This window comes from Corvus brachyrhynchos, unplaced genomic scaffold (genome assembly GCF_000691975.1).
Source record: "Corvus brachyrhynchos isolate BGI_N302 unplaced genomic scaffold, ASM69197v1 scaffold5, whole genome shotgun sequence".
Taxonomy (NCBI): Eukaryota; Metazoa; Chordata; class Aves; order Passeriformes; family Corvidae; genus Corvus; species Corvus brachyrhynchos.
In genome coordinates, this window is record NW_008238321.1 from 4,243,349 (window position 1) to 4,261,988 (window position 18,640).

The window sequence follows — 18,640 nt, forward strand, 5'->3', positions numbered from 1 at the left end:
CCTTGATCGTGTGAAATAATGTCCCAAAACATTGAGTGGTGTAAGTGTTAATTGGAATGTATCACTCCTAGCAGATTTAGTAATTACTTGTACCTCAGTATAAAACGTAGTGGCATAGTTTAGTGCATGAGAGGGTGGAGTGATTTATCCAAACCCCATACTTGTGGCTTTGATACATGCACATGACTGTTGAGATTGCCCTCCAAGTAATGGGACTGTGCTGTGGTGTTTAAGAGGACTGGCAAACTTACCGGACATCTGAATGAGTTTATCATCTCTTGACCCTGATAACTACAGAAGATGTTAAGAATTTGTTCTTAATAGCTTGTTTCTATTTCCTACTCAACATTTAGTGGAAGTGAGGAACAAGAGCAGTATAGACATGCCTGTAAGCAGGAGCTGTGTGCCTGACACCACACAGGCATTGTGTCTTTGGATACAATGAAACTGCTTTGATGTTTTTAAACACCAGTTAGACACTGACACTTAAAAATAACCCTCATGCTCAAAAAGGATGGGCAGGTAAAATACTATGTATAGAAAAATTGCTTGCTCTAAGTGTATCTTTCCATGCAGGGGGGAAAACGGGCTGTTTTTAGAAGAGGTATATTTCACCACATTTGGGCAGTGTTCTTTAGCAGTATTTCTGCTTAGAGGCTGTGTTTAGTACTGCTTGGTGGGGAGGGAAGTGGTTTTTCTTTCCATATACTTCTTGTGATAAAGTTGGGAGATGGTCTTTTGTAACAAAGTTTGGAAATTGGTTACATCACTGTATTTTAAAAGATAAACTTTTTTTTCTCTGCAGGTGCACCTGTAGAGCCTTCTCCAGAGGAGCAGACAGCCTCTTGTGAAGGTAGTTGCTTTTGTGATCTTCATTACACATGATTTTTAAAAAAATATTGCAAATAATCTCCTCTTTAACATCTCTGTGAACCTTTCCACTCTTCATTATCCTGATACTATTCTTGTAAGGCAGTGTGATTATCTGTGTTTATTTACAGTTTTATGGTCAGTTGAGAAAGGCTCATAAAGTGGCTTATGGAAGATCATAAAACTAGCGTGAAGCAGACTTTTCAAAATGAACTTCTATATTGAAAAGCTTTGGCAAGTGCCAAAACACTGAACTATCCTTTTATTAATTTAGTCACTCATTTTTCTTTGTTCTTGATTACTATCATGGTAAAAATGTGTCTTTAATGATTCATTTTTTTCCCCTTTTTTTCTCCTAGGTTCAAATGCTGCTGTTAACATGGAAATTTCAGAATCTGTTGGTAAGATGAGACCTGTTCCTTTTCACTGTGATAGTACTATAATGTAGTACTGCAGTGCTTTTGCTGAATCACTGCAAACAAAGTAGTAGAGCCTCATACTTACAAATAGTCCTTACTGGTTTTTGTTGTCTCATTATATTTGGATGAAGAAAGAGGTAATTGAAAACTAGTATACATCAAGAGGTGCAATTTGATTACTTGGACACCGTAAAATGATCACTGCTTTATTAAAAAATAATTTTGTATTACAAAATAGCCCCATTAATGTGTGGAATGGTGATTAACAAAAAACTTTGAAGTGGTCAGTAATGTGAACAATCAGAACATGGAAATTGTATCTTTCTCATTGTTTTTGTATGGCTTCTGAGTGAACTTAAACTGTAATCCCTGTCCTTTGCTTTTTAAACATCTGGTAGTGTGTGTCTGTGGATTCAGACCACGGTGCTGGTCTTAGTGGATCTTCAGATTTGCTTTTTCTTTGTAAAATTGTTACCTTGTTAAAAGAGAAGTTTCTTACTCCCTCTGAATTCTAGATTTCTTATGTCAGCACACAGCTAGCTTGAAAGCTCCTGGTATTAAAAATTTCAGAAACAAGCAGCAGTTGTCCCTTTTTCTATAGGAAAATGTTAACAGACCTAGTAATTAAAGCCTTGTGATTGCATCTGTGGGGCAGGGGCTTTTCCCCAGAGTAATTCTTTTTAATTTCTTTATCAATTTGAATATATCTAACTGGTTCATTTTTAGTGGAAAATGGAGAGACAGAAATGTCCCCGGAAGAGTCATGGGACCACAAAGAAGAACCAAGTGAAGCAGAGCTAGGAAGTGGTCCCACAGGGGATGCAGGGCCTTCTGAAGAGAGCGCTCAGGAAATGATGGAAGAGGAGGAGGAAATACCAAAACCGAAATCTGTTGTAGCACCTCCAGGTGCTCCTAAAAAAGAGCACGTAAATGTAGTATTCATTGGACACGTAGGTAAGTTGTAAGTGAAGGTGAAGTAATTGGATCTATCTGTTGTGTATTATCTAGAACTCAGAGGATTAGAAACGAATGCTGTTCTTCATATTCACCATGTCTTCAGGCTCACAGAAGCACTCATTCTAATGAAGCTGCTCTGGAAAATGAAAAATTTAAAGGTCTTTTGGGGTAGAGTGCCAAGGGTAGAGTGTGTTCTCTTGGACACAACCGTGCGTGTGTTCATGATTTCTCAAGTACCTGCTCTGTTGAGTGCTGAAGTGACACATCTGTGTTCATGATCTAAAGAACAAAATCAGAAAGCGGTGCTTCTTTTCTGCTTATTTTAAATAAAAAGGGTTCTTGCTATTAGATTAGATTATTATTCTAAACACTAAAATTTGTAGGATTAGAAACAATAGGTTAACATAATTCATCGTTAAAAGAAGTATTTATAGCAAAATATCCTCATTTAATAGTTTCGACAAGCTTCAGAAAAACTTGGGTGGTGTCAAAAGTAGAGAAGAATTATTGAATCACAAGTTACACAGTAAATTCTGTCCTTTCATTTCTGTAGTTACTTACCAACTTAGAACTACTGTAATTTAGTCCTTAGGTAAATTCAGAATGGAGTCACACAAAGTAAAGGGGCCGTGGGCAGAGGTACATCCCAGTATTGAAGAGCAGCGCACACTGGTTAGGGACAAGGGATAAAGGAAGCAGGGAAGGGGATTTTGCAAGAGCTTCCCACGCTCTTGACCCTTGCTTTAGCTGGATCACTACTTGGTGAGAGGTTTTTGTTATGGATAATGCTGAATTTATAAATATGAAAACAGCATGTTCAAATTTAAGTGTAATTTAATTGGCAACAAATTATTATAGGAACAAGGGAAGGTGCAAGGTGCTTCCAAAAACTTAGATTATGGTTAAAAAAATAAATCTCTTGGAAATAAGATTACTTAGTTTGTAATGGTTTGCTTTTTCTAGAATTGTAAATTGTTGATGACTTGGATTTATTTTTTTTAGATGCTGGCAAGTCAACTATTGGAGGACAAATAATGTAAGGAAACTCTTAAATTTTTAGATTTCCTCTTCTTGTGAATTAAAAAACATCAATTAAAATGAGTAATATTTTCTTTGTGGCTTTAATCAGCATATGTTAATACTTTTATAACAGAATGTTACTATCCCAGTCAGTTGAGAAATTCTTTGGAATTTCTTAATTCCAGCAGATTAATTTTATTGCTATAGGATTTTCACTTAATGGAAGTAACTATACGAAAGCAAACATTACCAAATTTTAAAAATTAATCACTTTCTTAGAAGGTGGCTGTTTTTCTTTGTATTTTAAAATGCAGTTTGAAACTGCTTTATACTATTGGTTAAACTTCGTCCTTTTTGTGAAGATTAAAAAAAATTAATATCTTTATTCCCCAATTATAATAATCTGTAGGGATTGTGTAAGTATTTAACTATTTGGAAATATCTTTCTGCTTTATGTAAAATTGCACTTTTATTTTGCCTCCTCTTAGGTATTTGACGGGAATGGTTGACAAAAGAACACTTGAAAAATATGAAAGAGAAGCTAAAGAAAAAAACAGAGAAACATGGTATGAACTTACTGAAGATAGTAGCACACTCTGCTCTTTCACTGCAATGAAACTGGTTGTAGTCTCTGTCCCAGTAGCCCTGGCTTCCTCCAGGCAATACAATGCTCTTGTCCTGGGTGGACTTTTTGCGGGTCTCTTGTTTGGTTTGGGTTTTGTTGTTGTCTTTTGGTCGGTTGGGTTTTGGGGGAGCAGCGTGTGTATATACAGCACATGCAGCAGCCTGATTTCTCCTTCAAACTACTCCTGCAAAATTGGTTTCCCTTTTGAAAGCTGTCTCTTTTTGGCTGGAGGATAATAGGAGTTCAAAGGGCTCTGGAAAAAGAGCAGCCTAAAGACTTCCGTAGGGGTGGAGCAATGGTGGAACTCTCAGGGGATGGGCATTGCCCTGAACTCACTGTACCATGTGTAAGAGAGGGGAATAGAAAGGGTGACATAGTTCTTTTCACCAAGCAACCATTGTCCCACTATGGAGCTCACTGTAGTAATAAATGTATCAGGACTTTCCTCAGAAACTATGGACACTTGAGAAACAGTTTTCCTTTTCCCCTCTTCTCTTTTAGAGACTGAGTTGCAGGAAGTACCTCCATGAATGCTATTTTTATTCTTTAAAATGTGTCATGATGAGCAACAAAGTATGATGTACCTCTGTAATTATCAAAGATATTGCTAGGTCACTTCATATATTCAGAGTCTTGAAATTTGAGTGGTTTCACTTTGTGATTCAGGAAGATCTATGCTGTAGTGCAGAATTGATATTTCAGTCAGAAGACTTCCCATCCAGCTGCCACACATAAATTCCCACTTGACTCTTGTTAGCCAAGTAAAGCCTGACCTTTGGCTTGGCTGAAATCTTTCAGAAACCCAGGCCATGGAAAAGACCACAACACTTGAGAGCACACATCCTGGCACACACCAAAAGCCATCTAGCAGGTTACCCAGACCTCAGTCAGTGACAAAGAGCTGCTGCCAGGGGAACACTGTGATTATATATCCATAATTCCCAATGTTTAGTGCTTTCTCTGACTTGGGAACCTCTTTAGCTGGAAAGGACATCTTTATGTTTAATAATCCCTGATGCTCCCTCCGTGATCCCTGCTCAGCAGCATCTTTTCAGACATCACCCAGTCAGTACAAAACAAAAGCTAAAGATGTCTACAAGCTGCTGTTAATGGTGAAAAATATTGCTATGTTAAACCAGTTCACTGGAGTTATTACCACTTTTTTTATCCTTAGTATTTTTTTTCTCTCCTTTATGTTCACCAATTTTCAAAAAACCTGAAGGAGCTAAGTAACATTTTTTTTTGAAATATCTATCTAACTGAAAGCTAACTTTTGTCAGTGGCCAGTAGGAAAAATAATTAGGAGGGGACAAGAGTCAGTATAATAAAAATATCAAAGATAGTGTGAATAAAGATGGTGTTTATTTCATAGCCAACTTCTGTTTAATAAGTGTAAATAAATGAGAACTAATAATTATAGATCTCAATAATGATATATGCAAATCAGAACTAATTTTTTAGTTAATTATTCTGAGAAGGAGGAATTGTTTTGTTTTTGAGACTGAGGCAAAGCTTGAATTATTTGAGGTTAGATCATACCTGAGGAACTTAGAAACTGAAAATTGTTTCTAGAATTTTTAGAATTGAATCCGTCTAGGTGTGTGAAGGTGAGCTGGCAATGGGCTCTGCAGCTCACTGTATACACAAAACAGTCAGTTAAAGTGACTGTTGGTCTTGAAAATACTTCAGTTTAGCAATGCCGAGGTAGTTAAAATAATTAAGCAAAAAAAAAGGCGTCTTGTGACTAACAAATTGTATATAAATTTAATAAAAATTAATACAAAATTTAATAAAAATTAATACAAAAATAGAGTATTTGGGTTGGGATTTTTTTAGGTACCTTTCATGGGCCTTAGACACAAACCAAGAAGAACGAGACAAAGGTAAAACAGTAGAAGTGGGTCGTGCCTATTTTGAAACGGAGAAGAAACACTTCACTATTTTAGATGCTCCTGGACACAAGAGCTTTGTTCCAAATATGATTGGTGGGGCTTCTCAAGCTGATCTTGCTGTGCTGGTAAGGACAAATCAGATACTTTTATTTTGCATGTACTGTGGAATTAAGCTTCTGGTTTTTATTTTTTGTTTGTTTCTTTATTCTTTTGGTTACTTACAGCAGGCAGAATTTTCAAAGGTTAAGTTTACTGAGATGAGTGGGTTTTGGAGTAACTTAACAGCTTCTTAAAGCTATCATGTGATTTTTTTTTTTTTTTTTTTTTTTTACATCTCAGTGCAGAACTAATGGGTAATATTGAGGATATACCAGTGCATTTTGAAAGCTTTTACTAGGTCTGACTACCCAAAGTTTTTTGAATAAGGCAGTATTATCGATTGTTTCTGGTTCTGTTGAAAGATTTGTAGAACTTTCATTAAAATACTATCTTTAATTAGGTTATTTCTGCAAGAAAAGGAGAGTTTGAAACTGGATTTGAGAAAGGTGGACAAACAAGAGAACATGCCATGCTAGCAAAAACAGCAGGTGTAAAGCATTTAATAGTTCTTATTAATAAAATGGATGATCCAACTGTAAACTGGAGTAATGAAAGGTGAGTTTAATATTAAAAAAACTAATCTTCATTGACAGATACTGAAATAAAGTAATTCCTCAGTAAAGTAATTTTGTATCCCATTACTGCTGAAAGAATGGTTGACTGGTGGACTAAAGATAGAGGTTATAAAACTGGCAGGAAAACCAGAAGCATAGTGCCTAGGACAGTGCCTCTGTACTAAGCTGCAAGTTCTGCTCTCCAACATTCACTTTCAACTGCTTGGATCCATGCAGACTTATCTAACAAATCCATGCATTCTGGCATAGTTTAATTGTTGATTTGGAAACTTTATACTGAATCTAAAAAAGGAAGTGGTTGTGTTTTCAGTAGTCAAGTTTGCTAGAGTTGTCAGAGAACCTGCTGTGTGTTGTGCCCAGAATTGTGGAAGTTTTTGTGGGAAGCCATGAGGGCCTGTGCAACCTTGGAATGTCAGCTTACTTTACTAAGAGACTAAGGCAAGCCCAATTGCTCTGTCTTGGTCCTGCTGCAACCTTCTGACAATATTGAATTCGCCCCTGACTGAGAGGAGGCAGTGTGACAGAAATAAATAGCATGAAACACTGAGAAACTGAATAGGAGATTGGAGGAGACCAAGCCAGCACTAAAGTGCCAGCCTGCAGCATGACCTCAGTAGGTGTCTGCGTGCTCTGTCCTCCTGTGCTGGCCTGCATCTCTTGCTTTAAGCAGTTCCAGCATGGGCTGCTGCTCACTCAGCCCTGTCATTGAAGTGTGTGGAGACCACTGACGATGCTTTGTGGAGCAGAGGAATGAGGGGGAATAGGAGAATAGGCAATACCGAGCTGTGCTGGAAGATTGGGGAAAAGATGCAAATAGGCCTCCAGGCTTTATTAGGTTTGCTTGCTGCTCACACAGTAACTTAACTGATGAAACTGAAATGTCTGTGGGTTTTTTAAAGTACAGTATTATGTTGTGCTGGAATAAGTGGAACTTACCTTGATCTGCTTGTCATTTTAATAGATATGAGGAATGTAAAGAGAAACTGGTGCCATTTTTGAAGAAAGTTGGCTTCAATCCCAAAAAGGACATTCATTTCATGCCCTGCTCAGGACTGACTGGAGCAAACCTTAAAGAACAGTCAGAATTCTGTCCTTGGTATATGTATGTATCTTAAATTGAGCAACCTGAATATTTGCTATATTTCAATAAAAGTAAATGCTTCAGTGAAGCTGGGAAGTAGCAGAGTGTGATATGTTGTAGTTGTGTGCCAAAGTGCTTGAGGAAATACAGCCAGAGCAACAAGAACACAGCCATGCAATGTGCCAATGAAAAGCATTTGCTAATTGCAGAAGATTATTAGTAAAATATTAGCAGAGTTCTGGCTGTGTGAGTTCAGTGCCTTACGAGCACTTGAATTTGCCAGTGATGCTGCAGTTGACATTGCTAGAATGAGCAGTTGTTTGACGTGAACAGTTTGCTTGAAGCTGTATTGTAATTAGGGACGAGCCATGTCTCTCAGTGGATGTGATGTTTGAAGGGGTTGTTCAGTGTACTTTAAAAAGTATTAATGGAAATCACATTTGGACCTAGCTTATGGTTTTGTATTTCCAAAATACATTACAAATCTGTCACGATTCTCAAAGGAATAATTAATTTGTGTAAAATATGTCTGTAATGTAACTTAAAAACATGCATTTCCTGGGCATTAAACGTTGGCTGGGGTGAAGTGGACACTACAGATGGGATGTTATAATAGATTTAGCTGTCTTAGAGGTCATTGTTCTAAATAATGACAAGATGAATATTATTCCTTTTGTTGGACTGCATTTATCCGTTCTGAGTAATTTTTTTAAATGGAAGGGTGCTCACAAAATTGAAACAAATGCCTTCTGCTCTTTTAGTGGATTACCATTTATTCCATACCTGGATAATTTGCCAAACTTCAACCGTTCAGTTGATGGACCAATCAGGCTGCCAATTGTGGATAAATATAAGGTACAAATTAAAATAATAACATAGAAAGTATAAAGAGGCTGCTTTCAGAAAGTAGTAAATGGACTGTTTACTGTACTTTTAGAGGGTATCTTTTTTCCTTTGCTAATGTTACATTTCCAACTGTAGAACAGAGGCAGGAGGGGGAATTAAATAATTTTGGCATTATATTAAACTCCTAAAATCTGGAATCTTTCATGAGAACAATTTCCAAAATACTAAGTCTAGCAGTGCTAGATAACTTCATAGAGTTAGGTAATCAAACTTAGAGGTAAATCATAAATAGAGCGGACTCTTTAGGAAAATGTTTTCAACTGCTATGTAATGATTTCTTTCTGTGAAGGACATGGGCACTGTGGTCCTTGGGAAGCTGGAGTCAGGCTCTATTTGCAAAGGACAACAGCTTGTGATGATGCCAAACAAGGTATGGGAAGGTTTAGATACTAAGAAAATTTACTACCATAAAAAAAGAGCTTGGTTCTTAAAGATACTCATTACTTAAAATCAGAAAATGTTCTGTTGCTCTGTTGAACACAACTAAGCTCTCATGTTTTGCATGGGTGATGTTTCTGGGGACAGGGGGTGTGTGTAGCTCCTTAGCATTGAGAACTTGGGTTGTCCTGCCTTAGTAAACTCAGTTGCTGGACTACAAATCATCACACTTGAGCTGGGTTATATTTTCTGTTTGTACAGTTGGCCCACTAAGCCTTTTACATGCTGTGGGTTAATATTGCTCAAAGGTTTACTTCTTCCCCCTTTTCCTTTTTTTTTTTTTTTCCTTCCCCCCCCAAAGGAAACAGGAAAAATAACTTGAAAAAGAACTAAAAAATTCAAGTATTAGTAACTCATCATTCAAATATTTTAAATGTTCTGAAGCTTAACAGAACCAAATATAATGAATTTAAACTGTAATGGAGTTATTTATTGAAATACTGTTATATTACAGTTCTGTACCAGACTAAATTATTCACAATGCAAAACTACGTTTTGTTTTCTTTAAGCACAACGTGGAAGTTCTTGGAATCCTTTCTGATGATGTAGAAACTGACTCAGTAGCCCCAGGTGAAAATCTAAAGATCAGACTGAAGGGAATTGAAGAGGAAGAGATCCTTCCAGGATTTATTCTCTGTGATCTCAACAACCTTTGTCATTCTGGACGCACGTTTGATGCCCAGGTAGAATAACTACATTTAATTTCTGTATAGAGGGGTAAAAACCATGGAAATATTTTGTTCCACCAAATCTAAAACTTCAGTAGTTTGAAGTTTCAGTTCAGATTTCTTATTCACTACTCTTATCTCTAAATTGGCAATAACTTAATATACTTAACACTTACATCATTAATTTGAGTTTTTAAAATACAAGTTGTTTTGAATGTAACTTCTCAGTGAAGTTTCAGATACTTAAAATGGTGAAAACAAGACCTCATCAGGCCAGTTCTTCAGTTTCTTCCTTTCATATTATAAACAAGTTAGTGACTCCTAAATTTTGACAAAAATTTGTGTGTATATTGTTCAATTGACTTTTTAATATAGTTCTGCATTGATTATTCTCTGTTCTTTTATAATTGAAATTAGGAAAAATGCACTTATTTTGAATTGTTTTACAGATAGTGATAATTGAGCACAAATCCATTATCTGCCCAGGTTATAATGCAGTGCTGCACATCCACACCTGTATTGAAGAAGTTGAGATAACAGTAAGTGTCATTTTAAGTTGTGATGTGAATACAAACAATCCAGTTGTTGGGATGAAGCGTTGTGTCATATCATACATTTGTAGAGCAACTAATGCAACAAAGCTCCAGCCTTGAATGTCAGTGCCCTAACACAAAAATGGCTGTAACTTTTAGCATAGGCCTTCTGAAAAGTGGTGTAAGTGATGACGGAATAAATCGTGGAAGTTTTTTCATATATTTGTTTGTTTGTATATTCTTTCTTAGACCAATTCCGTTTGTTTGTTAAGAAAAATAGTCCTTATTTTAGCACTCACAGCTATTAATTTTTTTCTTATACAGGCCTTAATCTGCTTGGTAGACAAAAAAACAGGAGAAAAAAGTAAGACACGGCCCCGTTTTGTGAAACAAGATCAAGTCTGCATCGCCCGTTTAAGGACAGCAGGAACGATCTGCCTTGAGACATTCAAAGATTTCCCTCAGATGGGTCGCTTCACCTTAAGGGATGAGGGTAAGGCTGCTTCAGCAGCAGTTACTGACTGCTGCAACAACTGCCTTGAAATTGGAGCTCATGCATGGCAGTGAGGTATTAAAAGCCACTCTCTGGGTAACAATGGAAAAGTAAATCTAAGCAAATTGTTGTCATTGTGCAGAGTCCTTGCTAGTAACAGAGAGCCAGTTTTATTTGAATAATGTACAGAAATGTGCACTGTGAAACAAAAGACTGGATTTGAAAAATTACCAGCAGTGCTTTTTTAATGTGTCCTGGAATGCCCATCTACAATATGAATACCATAGTCTCACTATTTAAAATTAGAAAATATCAGGGGGGTTGTATGTTGGGCTTTAACTCATGCACACCCTGGTAAAACTCCCAGATTTGTGGGATGCATTTAAAATAAATTACCTTGAAAAGCAGTGAACAGATCTGGTAGTGACTCTGCCTTGCCTTCTCCTTAGATGAGTGTACAAGCAGGCTTTCCACAATCCACATTGTGTTCTTTGCTGTCAGAATAGCAGGCTTACTATTTTAAAGATTTTATCGTGCTTTTAAAATACACTGATGCTACAACATAATTTATTCTCTATGATTTCTAATACTTGAGAGCCTGTATTTTGGGGAAAGTTTTCATGTTCTTGGAGACTTCTACATTCCTTTCACAGTTAATACAACTCTGCTGTTTGTCTCCTTGGTTTAGGTAAGACCATTGCAATCGGAAAAGTTCTGAAACTGGTTCCAGAGAAGGACTAAGCATTTTTCTCAATGACCCCGCACAATACTGTGAGGAAAATTGACTCAGCAAAAGCCTACTTCACACCGCCGTCTTATTTTCTGCCCATTGATAAACTTCTCCCCATATTTTGCAAAGACAAATTTCACAGCAAAGGTCCACATTATGTCAGCTTTCTCATATTGAGAGCTCTGCTATGCCACTGTTGAATTTTCCCAAAAAGAATTTTTTTTTCTCCCAAATTCTGCTTCCTTGGAAAGATTGGGCAATAGCTTTGTAAGTGATGTGGACATAATTGCCTATAATTATGAAAATCTAAAGGATTTTTAATGTTTAATTTCCCCCAGCAAATATAATAAGACCTCTTTTTTCCAGGCAGATCATTCAGAGTGTGCGAGTGTGTGTGCACATGTTACAAAGATGACTACCATGTTAATAAACTATTCAATTTGAAATCTTTTTCGGTATTGGAATTGCTTTTGAATAATGTTTTTTATCCAGATGTAACGCAGTTGCATTAGCTTTTTAACTTCCCAGTAACCCAGATATTTGGTTACTTGGACTTTTCTAAACTCCTCAGCCTCCCCACACACACAGTTTTAAATGAGGCAATTGGGCACTCAACCAAGTTTGTATTCAAATAATTAGGTTTGCCCCTTCCCTTTCTTGAATGCATTCTGAAAATTAAAAAACATTCATGCAAATGTGGCACCTTCATGAGCTTTACATTTGTTAATATCTTCAGCAAATTTAGGTTGACTTAACATCATTACTAGACACAGTAAGTCCATTTTGAAGGCTAGAACTACATATTGTGTCTTTATAAAAATTCAGCATTATTAAATTCTTAACTGCAGAAAATGCTAACAACCAGTAAAGCAGTGAAATTTGCAAAAATAAGAGAATCTGTGGCAATAGTGCCTATTAGTATTTATAAGAGCTACATTTTGTGGGAGAACTGGGCCAATTAAAAAGTGCCAGTTACATAAATTACTCAGTTCACCCCGTCTTTAATTTAGAGCGCTGGATAATCCTTGCTGTTTTAAAGATCAGTCTGAACTGAGAGGGAGAAAGACTATTTAAATCCCTAAGAGTTTGCACATACTGAAATATGGGAGGGTCAGAATCAAGCACAGTCTGTAAATTTTTGCATATCAAAAAGCAGTGTAAGCTTATGAGGACCAGTGAAGTTTTTCTTGAGAAATTAAAGCAATACTGGTTCAAAGTAAAGCTTACTCAGTACAACTTGAAGGAGCTGCATAATAAAACCCTATTTAGCTGCACTTTGAAAATGGACTGTCTGCAATTGCTGTCCTGATTCTAACAATTAGGATGAAGGCTAAGGGATTTTTTTCATTTCCCAGAGTATTAGTAGTAATTATTAAAAGGTATCTTCCGAGCTTCTTCAGAATATCTTAAACTGAACATTCTCAGCTGTAAAATCGGTGAGCCCATCTTCTCCCCCAAAAGTTTACAGTCTAGTGACTGTATCTGAATTGACAGATAACTCAAAACTGAAACAGATTTACCTTTTTTGGGATTATTTTTTGTTTGTTTTGTTTGTTTCTTTGTAACTGTGGAACTCCCATTCATTTCACTTACAGCTACATTGTATGGACAGAAGAAGTTATTGTCCTTCAGTTTCATATGACTACACTTGTAGCTACCGTAATGCATGGAATTTAAATAAATTTTATTATGTCTGCAAATCTCTGGGCTTTTATTTTTTTGGTAAATCAGGGTTTAAAAAGTAACTTTTTTTTTTTCCCTACCAAGTGAACAAAACCCACAGTTCCTTGGATCTTAAACTAATGAAGAAATTAAAAGCCAAGGACACTTACTGTCTTGTTCATATTCTGGACCGACAAGATTTCCAGATATCTGACTGCTTTCTTGAAGTAAGCTCATGGATTTGAAATTGGCAAAGACCATTACTGGAGAATACTTAGTTAGATTCCTAAATTGTTAGGTCCTTTAAAACTTTTTTTCTAAGGCATTGAAATGCATCTGAAGACCACATGATGCTCCAGCATCAGTTTTCCACTGTTGAGCAAACTTAATGTGGGATTTTAAAACTTCATTATTGAGGCTGGACTGAGTATTTATTATTAAACTGAATAATCATCTGGTGGGTTGGAATAGCAGTAGATAGAAAGTCTGAGTATTTCCATTATTCATCCCATCTCTAGTGCATTTGATTACCATTTCCATAATTCCAGTTAATGTCACCTTGTCTGTAAAGGGAGAGGCTGTATTATTACAAATTCATTAACAGAATCCACATTATGCAATTAAAGATATTCCTATCCTGTAGGAGGTTTTTATTTGGGTATAAAATATTTGCATTCTATAGCAAATACATGAAAATGTAAAGCAAAAATCTACACAAATTGGCTGCATTTTGGGTAGAAGAGCTGGAAGTACATTGTATTTGAATAGTCCTCAGATTACATCTCAACTTTTTCATTTCATCTCCAGTCTACATTTTATAGTCCCATTTTTGCTACTATTAAATACAGCTAAATCTAGATGAAAGAAGACAAAAAGGTAATGTGGCTTTGTTGGAAATAAATACTATTTGCTGATTCACTGATGTAATAAACTTTTTTAAATGACCATTTTGAATACTTCCTTTTGTGAAAATGTGGCATGCTGCTTTGAAGATGAAACAAAAATAAAGGAGCTATGTAACCACAACAGTTGAAAGGAAGGGAGGAAAAAAAAAAAGAGGAAATAAAAGTTGGATTGAAGATACAGTACCCCTAGGAGTACTGCCAGGGTAACTGTGCTTGCATGGGATACTGGCAGGGTATTCCTGGGTCCTGGTGTAGCTTTAACTCATACCAGCAAAACTCTGTTTCTGCAGAAAGGAGGGACTGAGTTGAGTTTTTTCCCTCAGTATAATGGCATTTGCAGTGTGGTACTGGTGAGGATCACACCTTTCTCTCTGATTGTCAGCCAAAGTTAGTAGTGTAGATACGGCTTAAGTGTTTAGCCATGATGTAACTTATAAAAACATAAGTTATTATTCTATAAATTAAGACCTTTTATGTCCTTGAACTGAAAACCCTGGTATATGTAACAAAAATTAAATGAAAAAAAAATCTGAATGTGCAGCAGTACTAATTATTTGGCAACAGGAAAATAATTCCTTGTTTCTGCAAGCTACAAGAAGTAAAGCACAGTAGTGGGAGGTACAGCAATCAGTTGAATAACATTGCCATCAACTGTCTATTGAAACCATTCCAGCTACCTTGATCATCTTAGCAGACAATCAGGAACTGATCCACAAACGTGATGACACCAGTTTCCTGAGACACTTACTCTGGTAGTAAATTGTATTCCTGAACAGCAAGCTATTGATGATGGTGTAATAGTGTTGTAAGAAAAATAGCTGCTTGAAAGAGGTTTATCCACGGAGATTATTTGCTGGTCATGACTTTTATGCCCCTCTACAGATTGTTTTCAGTGGCATAAAAAGCCCAGTGAAAATTGCTCAATGAAGAACCTCTATTTTAGACTACTTATGGCACCATATATTAAAAATTATGTTAATTATGAGAAATGTGTTTTTATAAGTGTTTATTACTGAATATTACCTATGAAAAAAAGATTGTTTCAATGTCCCAGGTATTTGATTCTGTATTCCTCTGGCTTTTCGGTTCGTACTGCAGACTGTTGAAATGACGCTGTTAAAGCAGATGACATGTACTCCACACAAGACTGTTTTCCTCCTGAACTGGTACTTAAAGGCTCTTACTTACTCTGCTGTTTTTGTATACCCTATAGAGGATTTGGTACAGAAAAATATACCAACAAAACTGGAGTTACTACTGAAGATTTTATATTGTGAACCTGTTTCTTTCCTTGTGTTTATTTTATCGCACTATAAACCTGACAAGATACTACTTTTCCTCTGAAGAAATACTAGAAAGGATTCTAGTCTTACTATAAAATGGAAATTTATGCTAACAAACCCAAAATCTGTTGTCTTGTGTATATATAACTATTTTGATAATACATATCCTTTCATTGGCCTTCCTTCTTGAAAAGTGTCAACTTCCAATGTAAATTTTTCTATATCTCCTGTCAGTTCCATACACCCAAAAAAGTCCACATTACTTCTGAATAAGAGTAATAAGAGACATGATAGATGTTGGGTGACTAAAAGGTACTTGAGGCAGTGTTCCTGTTGTCTGTTAAGCCTCTAGAAGGGATGTGAGGCAAAGCATTATAATACAAAAGCTTTGCACTTTGTTCAGTGCCAGGGGCCTCTGTCCTTTGGAACAGTCCTCTTGCTATATGTGAATTACTTGCACCAAAGCCTTGTGTCAGGCTAGAGCTGGAGGCTGACTCTAGGATTGCAAAGGAATGCAGTCTAAAGAAAACAGTGCTTGAACTCTGGGTCTAGAGGGGAGATTCTCTTCTGAGCTCTCTTAGTAAGGCACTTCTTAGTCCTGTTTTAATCTCTGCATATTCTTTGTGCTGTTTTTGTTGCAAGTACACTTACAGAGACCTGGGATTTTGGCATTGCCATCAAACAGTCTGGAGGACCACAAGACTGAAACTGAAACCTGAATAATCTTAGACCTCAAAGATGTCTTTACAGCAGAAACAACTGCTACTTGTACATCCCTTTTGCTGTGTGAAAGTATAAAATTAGGCTTAGAAAGAAACATCTTAAATAAGTAATGAGCTAGAACGTCTTGCAATTATTTTCAATCTTAGCATTTAAATAAGTGACACAAATGACTTAAAGAAAAACACATACTTTCATGATCCAAAAAGTTAAATTGAGAGCTACAGCAGGACAGTGTACAGCAATAACACCGATCAAAGTAACAAACCTGATTTCCTTGTAGGAGTAACTGTAAATTTATGACATTGCTAAATTAAAAATGCACTCTTTTGTAGTTTATATTCATTGCATGCTATATTAAACTGAAATATTTCTTATTCAGAGATTAACTTAATTTTTGCAAGACAGCTCTGTTAGCTTTGCCAAGTACCTTTCAAGAAAAAATTATTAGACTGAGTCAGTTAAACCACATCTAGTAAAATTTAGTCATGTCAGACCTAAAATTGTTCAGAAAAAAGTACTTGGATGAGACTGGTATGTGAAAAATTCGAATTTGAGTCACTAATAATAGTCCCTTTATTTTTATCCTATTAATGCTATACTGACCCAGTAAAGTCAGTCTTCAAACTTGCTGTTCAATCATATCTTACAAGACTAGCGTGGCTCATTTTCAGAGAGATGTTCCAGTCATCTGACTTCTTCTATTTTGTTTTAACATGTCACACTAATATGTTGATGTTTTATTAAAATATAACTGCCCTAAAATGTGCAAAGATAGAAGCAAGGCTAATACAATTATAAGAACCTACAGCACCAGAGCTAGTATCACATCCAGAAATTCCACCAGTACTGAAAAGGATTTAATGAGTCTGCCCTCTTTGGCTACCCTGCGTGTTCCTCACCTTCAGTAATTTTTCTAATCAGTACTTCAAACAACATGGCAACAAAGGACAGCTTTTCTTTTTCTTAGCCGGTTTCTTTTTTGGTTTGGTTTAGTTTTGGTTTTGTTCAAATAACACAACAGAAAAGGAAAACTTCCATCTTACAGGATTTTTTTTTTTCACTCTTTAAAATCAGTGTATGTCCATATAGTTCTTTACTAAGTATGGACAAGTCTTGATGCCATCAACTATTCCACTATTCCACTATTGCTCCAAGGACACTAACAGCAGAAAGAAAATATAAATCACTACATAAAGCAGCTTGTCAAGAAACTAGGGTATTTTAGTTTCTCTTTGCACTGGCCGCATTGATGGAGCAACAAATTTTGTTGGATGGCATCTGATGAGAAGGAATAAAACCATAAATAGAAAGGCAAAGAGCAGGAAAAAAATCTAGAGAAGAGTGAATGACTAAGACTCCTAATTTCATGCGTATTTAAGCCCTGGTTATGCATAGCTGTGTTACCCAGACAGCAGTTTACCTGTGTGATGAATGCAGACAACCCAAAGCTGCCAGGGCACGCACAGCACTATGAGAATGAGACCAAATAATTCCAGGCTAGATTTTATCTCAGAACAATGTATTTATCCAGCATGGAACTCAATGGAATAAGCATTCCAAAATTAAGCTACTTCCATGTAGTCATTCAATGCATTTCTAAACTGAACAGGAGAGCAGCAGTTCTGCCTTTATTAGTCACACATGAGGAAGAAATGGTTTGACGTGATAATCAGCAGTTGCCCCAATGGTAGTAACCTGGAAACAGCCATGTTCAAGACAGTGTATGAGGAAAATGAGCAGCAGAATACAGTCCTTGGACTCCATGAGACAGACACTGGTTTATTCAGAGAACCAGTGGACAGGATCCCATGGGGCACAGCTCTGAAGGGCAAAGGAGCTCAGGAAAGCTGGCAGCAGGTCTTTAAGGACAACCTCCTCCAATCACACAAAAGTTCCTCCTGATACTCAGGACAAGTAGATCTATCAGAAGACTGGCCTGGCTAAGCAGGCAACTTATGACAGCACTCCAGTGCAAAAGGACAGTAATACATGAAGTACGATCAGGGATAGTCTTCAGAGAAGGAATCTGAAGACAACGCTCAGTTCTTCCTAAACATAATGGTGTGATGGGTGGCCAACTAGATGGGTAATGACTGTTTGGATAACAGGGCTCGCTCGGAGGGCAGAAATAATGGCTCGTACTCCACCCGAAGGCCAGTAACAAATGGAGATTTATCCTGGCACATGTTCTATTTAATATCTCTATCGGTGACGTGAAGCATGGTCACATAAAGTTTGCAGGGGACCAATCACTATCCTCATGAACAAAGGGACCTGCACAGGCTGGAAAGATCTGGCAACACAAACCTGTGAATACTCAAGAAACGCAAATGCAAACCTGCATTTGGGAAGGAGCAGCCCCTTGCGGCAACACTGGAAAGTGCCCGGGGGCCAGCCAGATAAACATGAGCCACCCCTGGAGGCAAAGAAGGCCAGCAGCATCCGGGGTTGCACCAGGACAGCACCATCAATAAAACAAGGTGAGTACGACAAAACTTTTTTCACCGTGAGGACACGGTGGATACAGCCCTGAGCAACTTGGCCTGACCTCTGGCTGGCCTTGGTGCCGAAGCGGGATGGACTGACGGCCTCCGGCGCTCTGCTCCAAGCCCCGTTAGTCCGTGACCCTGCTGGGGCAAAGGTGCCTGCAATGACTGGACGGGCCCGCCACATCCCGCACACGCGGGGCACCACCGCCCCCGATGCACGCCTGCGGCCGAGCGCAAGAGCGGAAAGCACCAATAGCACCGCGAACTCCAGC

The 18,640-nt window shown here is 37.3% G+C and overlaps 1 protein-coding gene across 2 annotated transcripts; it reads left to right on the forward strand.

Annotated features, from left to right (window-relative positions):
- The first annotated feature begins 751 nt into the window (after nt 1-751).
- On the forward strand, nt 752-13,010 carry GSPT1 (G1 to S phase transition 1). 2 transcript variants are annotated; one of them, XM_017733961.1, is made up of 14 exons: nt 752-853; nt 1,230-1,271; nt 2,016-2,243; nt 3,249-3,282; nt 3,755-3,832; nt 5,728-5,908; nt 6,283-6,437; nt 7,419-7,559; nt 8,300-8,393; nt 8,734-8,814; nt 9,392-9,565; nt 10,000-10,089; nt 10,408-10,576; nt 11,265-13,010. In XM_017733961.1, the coding sequence occupies exons 2-14, from the start codon at nt 1,250-1,252 to the stop codon at nt 11,315-11,317; spliced, it is 1,500 nt and encodes a 499-aa protein (XP_017589450.1). In that variant the 5' UTR covers nt 752-853; nt 1,230-1,249; the 3' UTR covers nt 11,318-13,010. The 2 variants fall into 2 exon arrangements, with proteins under 2 accessions (XP_017589450.1, XP_017589451.1); XM_017733962.1 differs by lacking the exon at nt 11,265-13,010 and having other exon boundaries at nt 809-853; nt 10,408-10,665.
- Nucleotides 13,011-18,640: the final 5,630 nt, after the last annotated feature.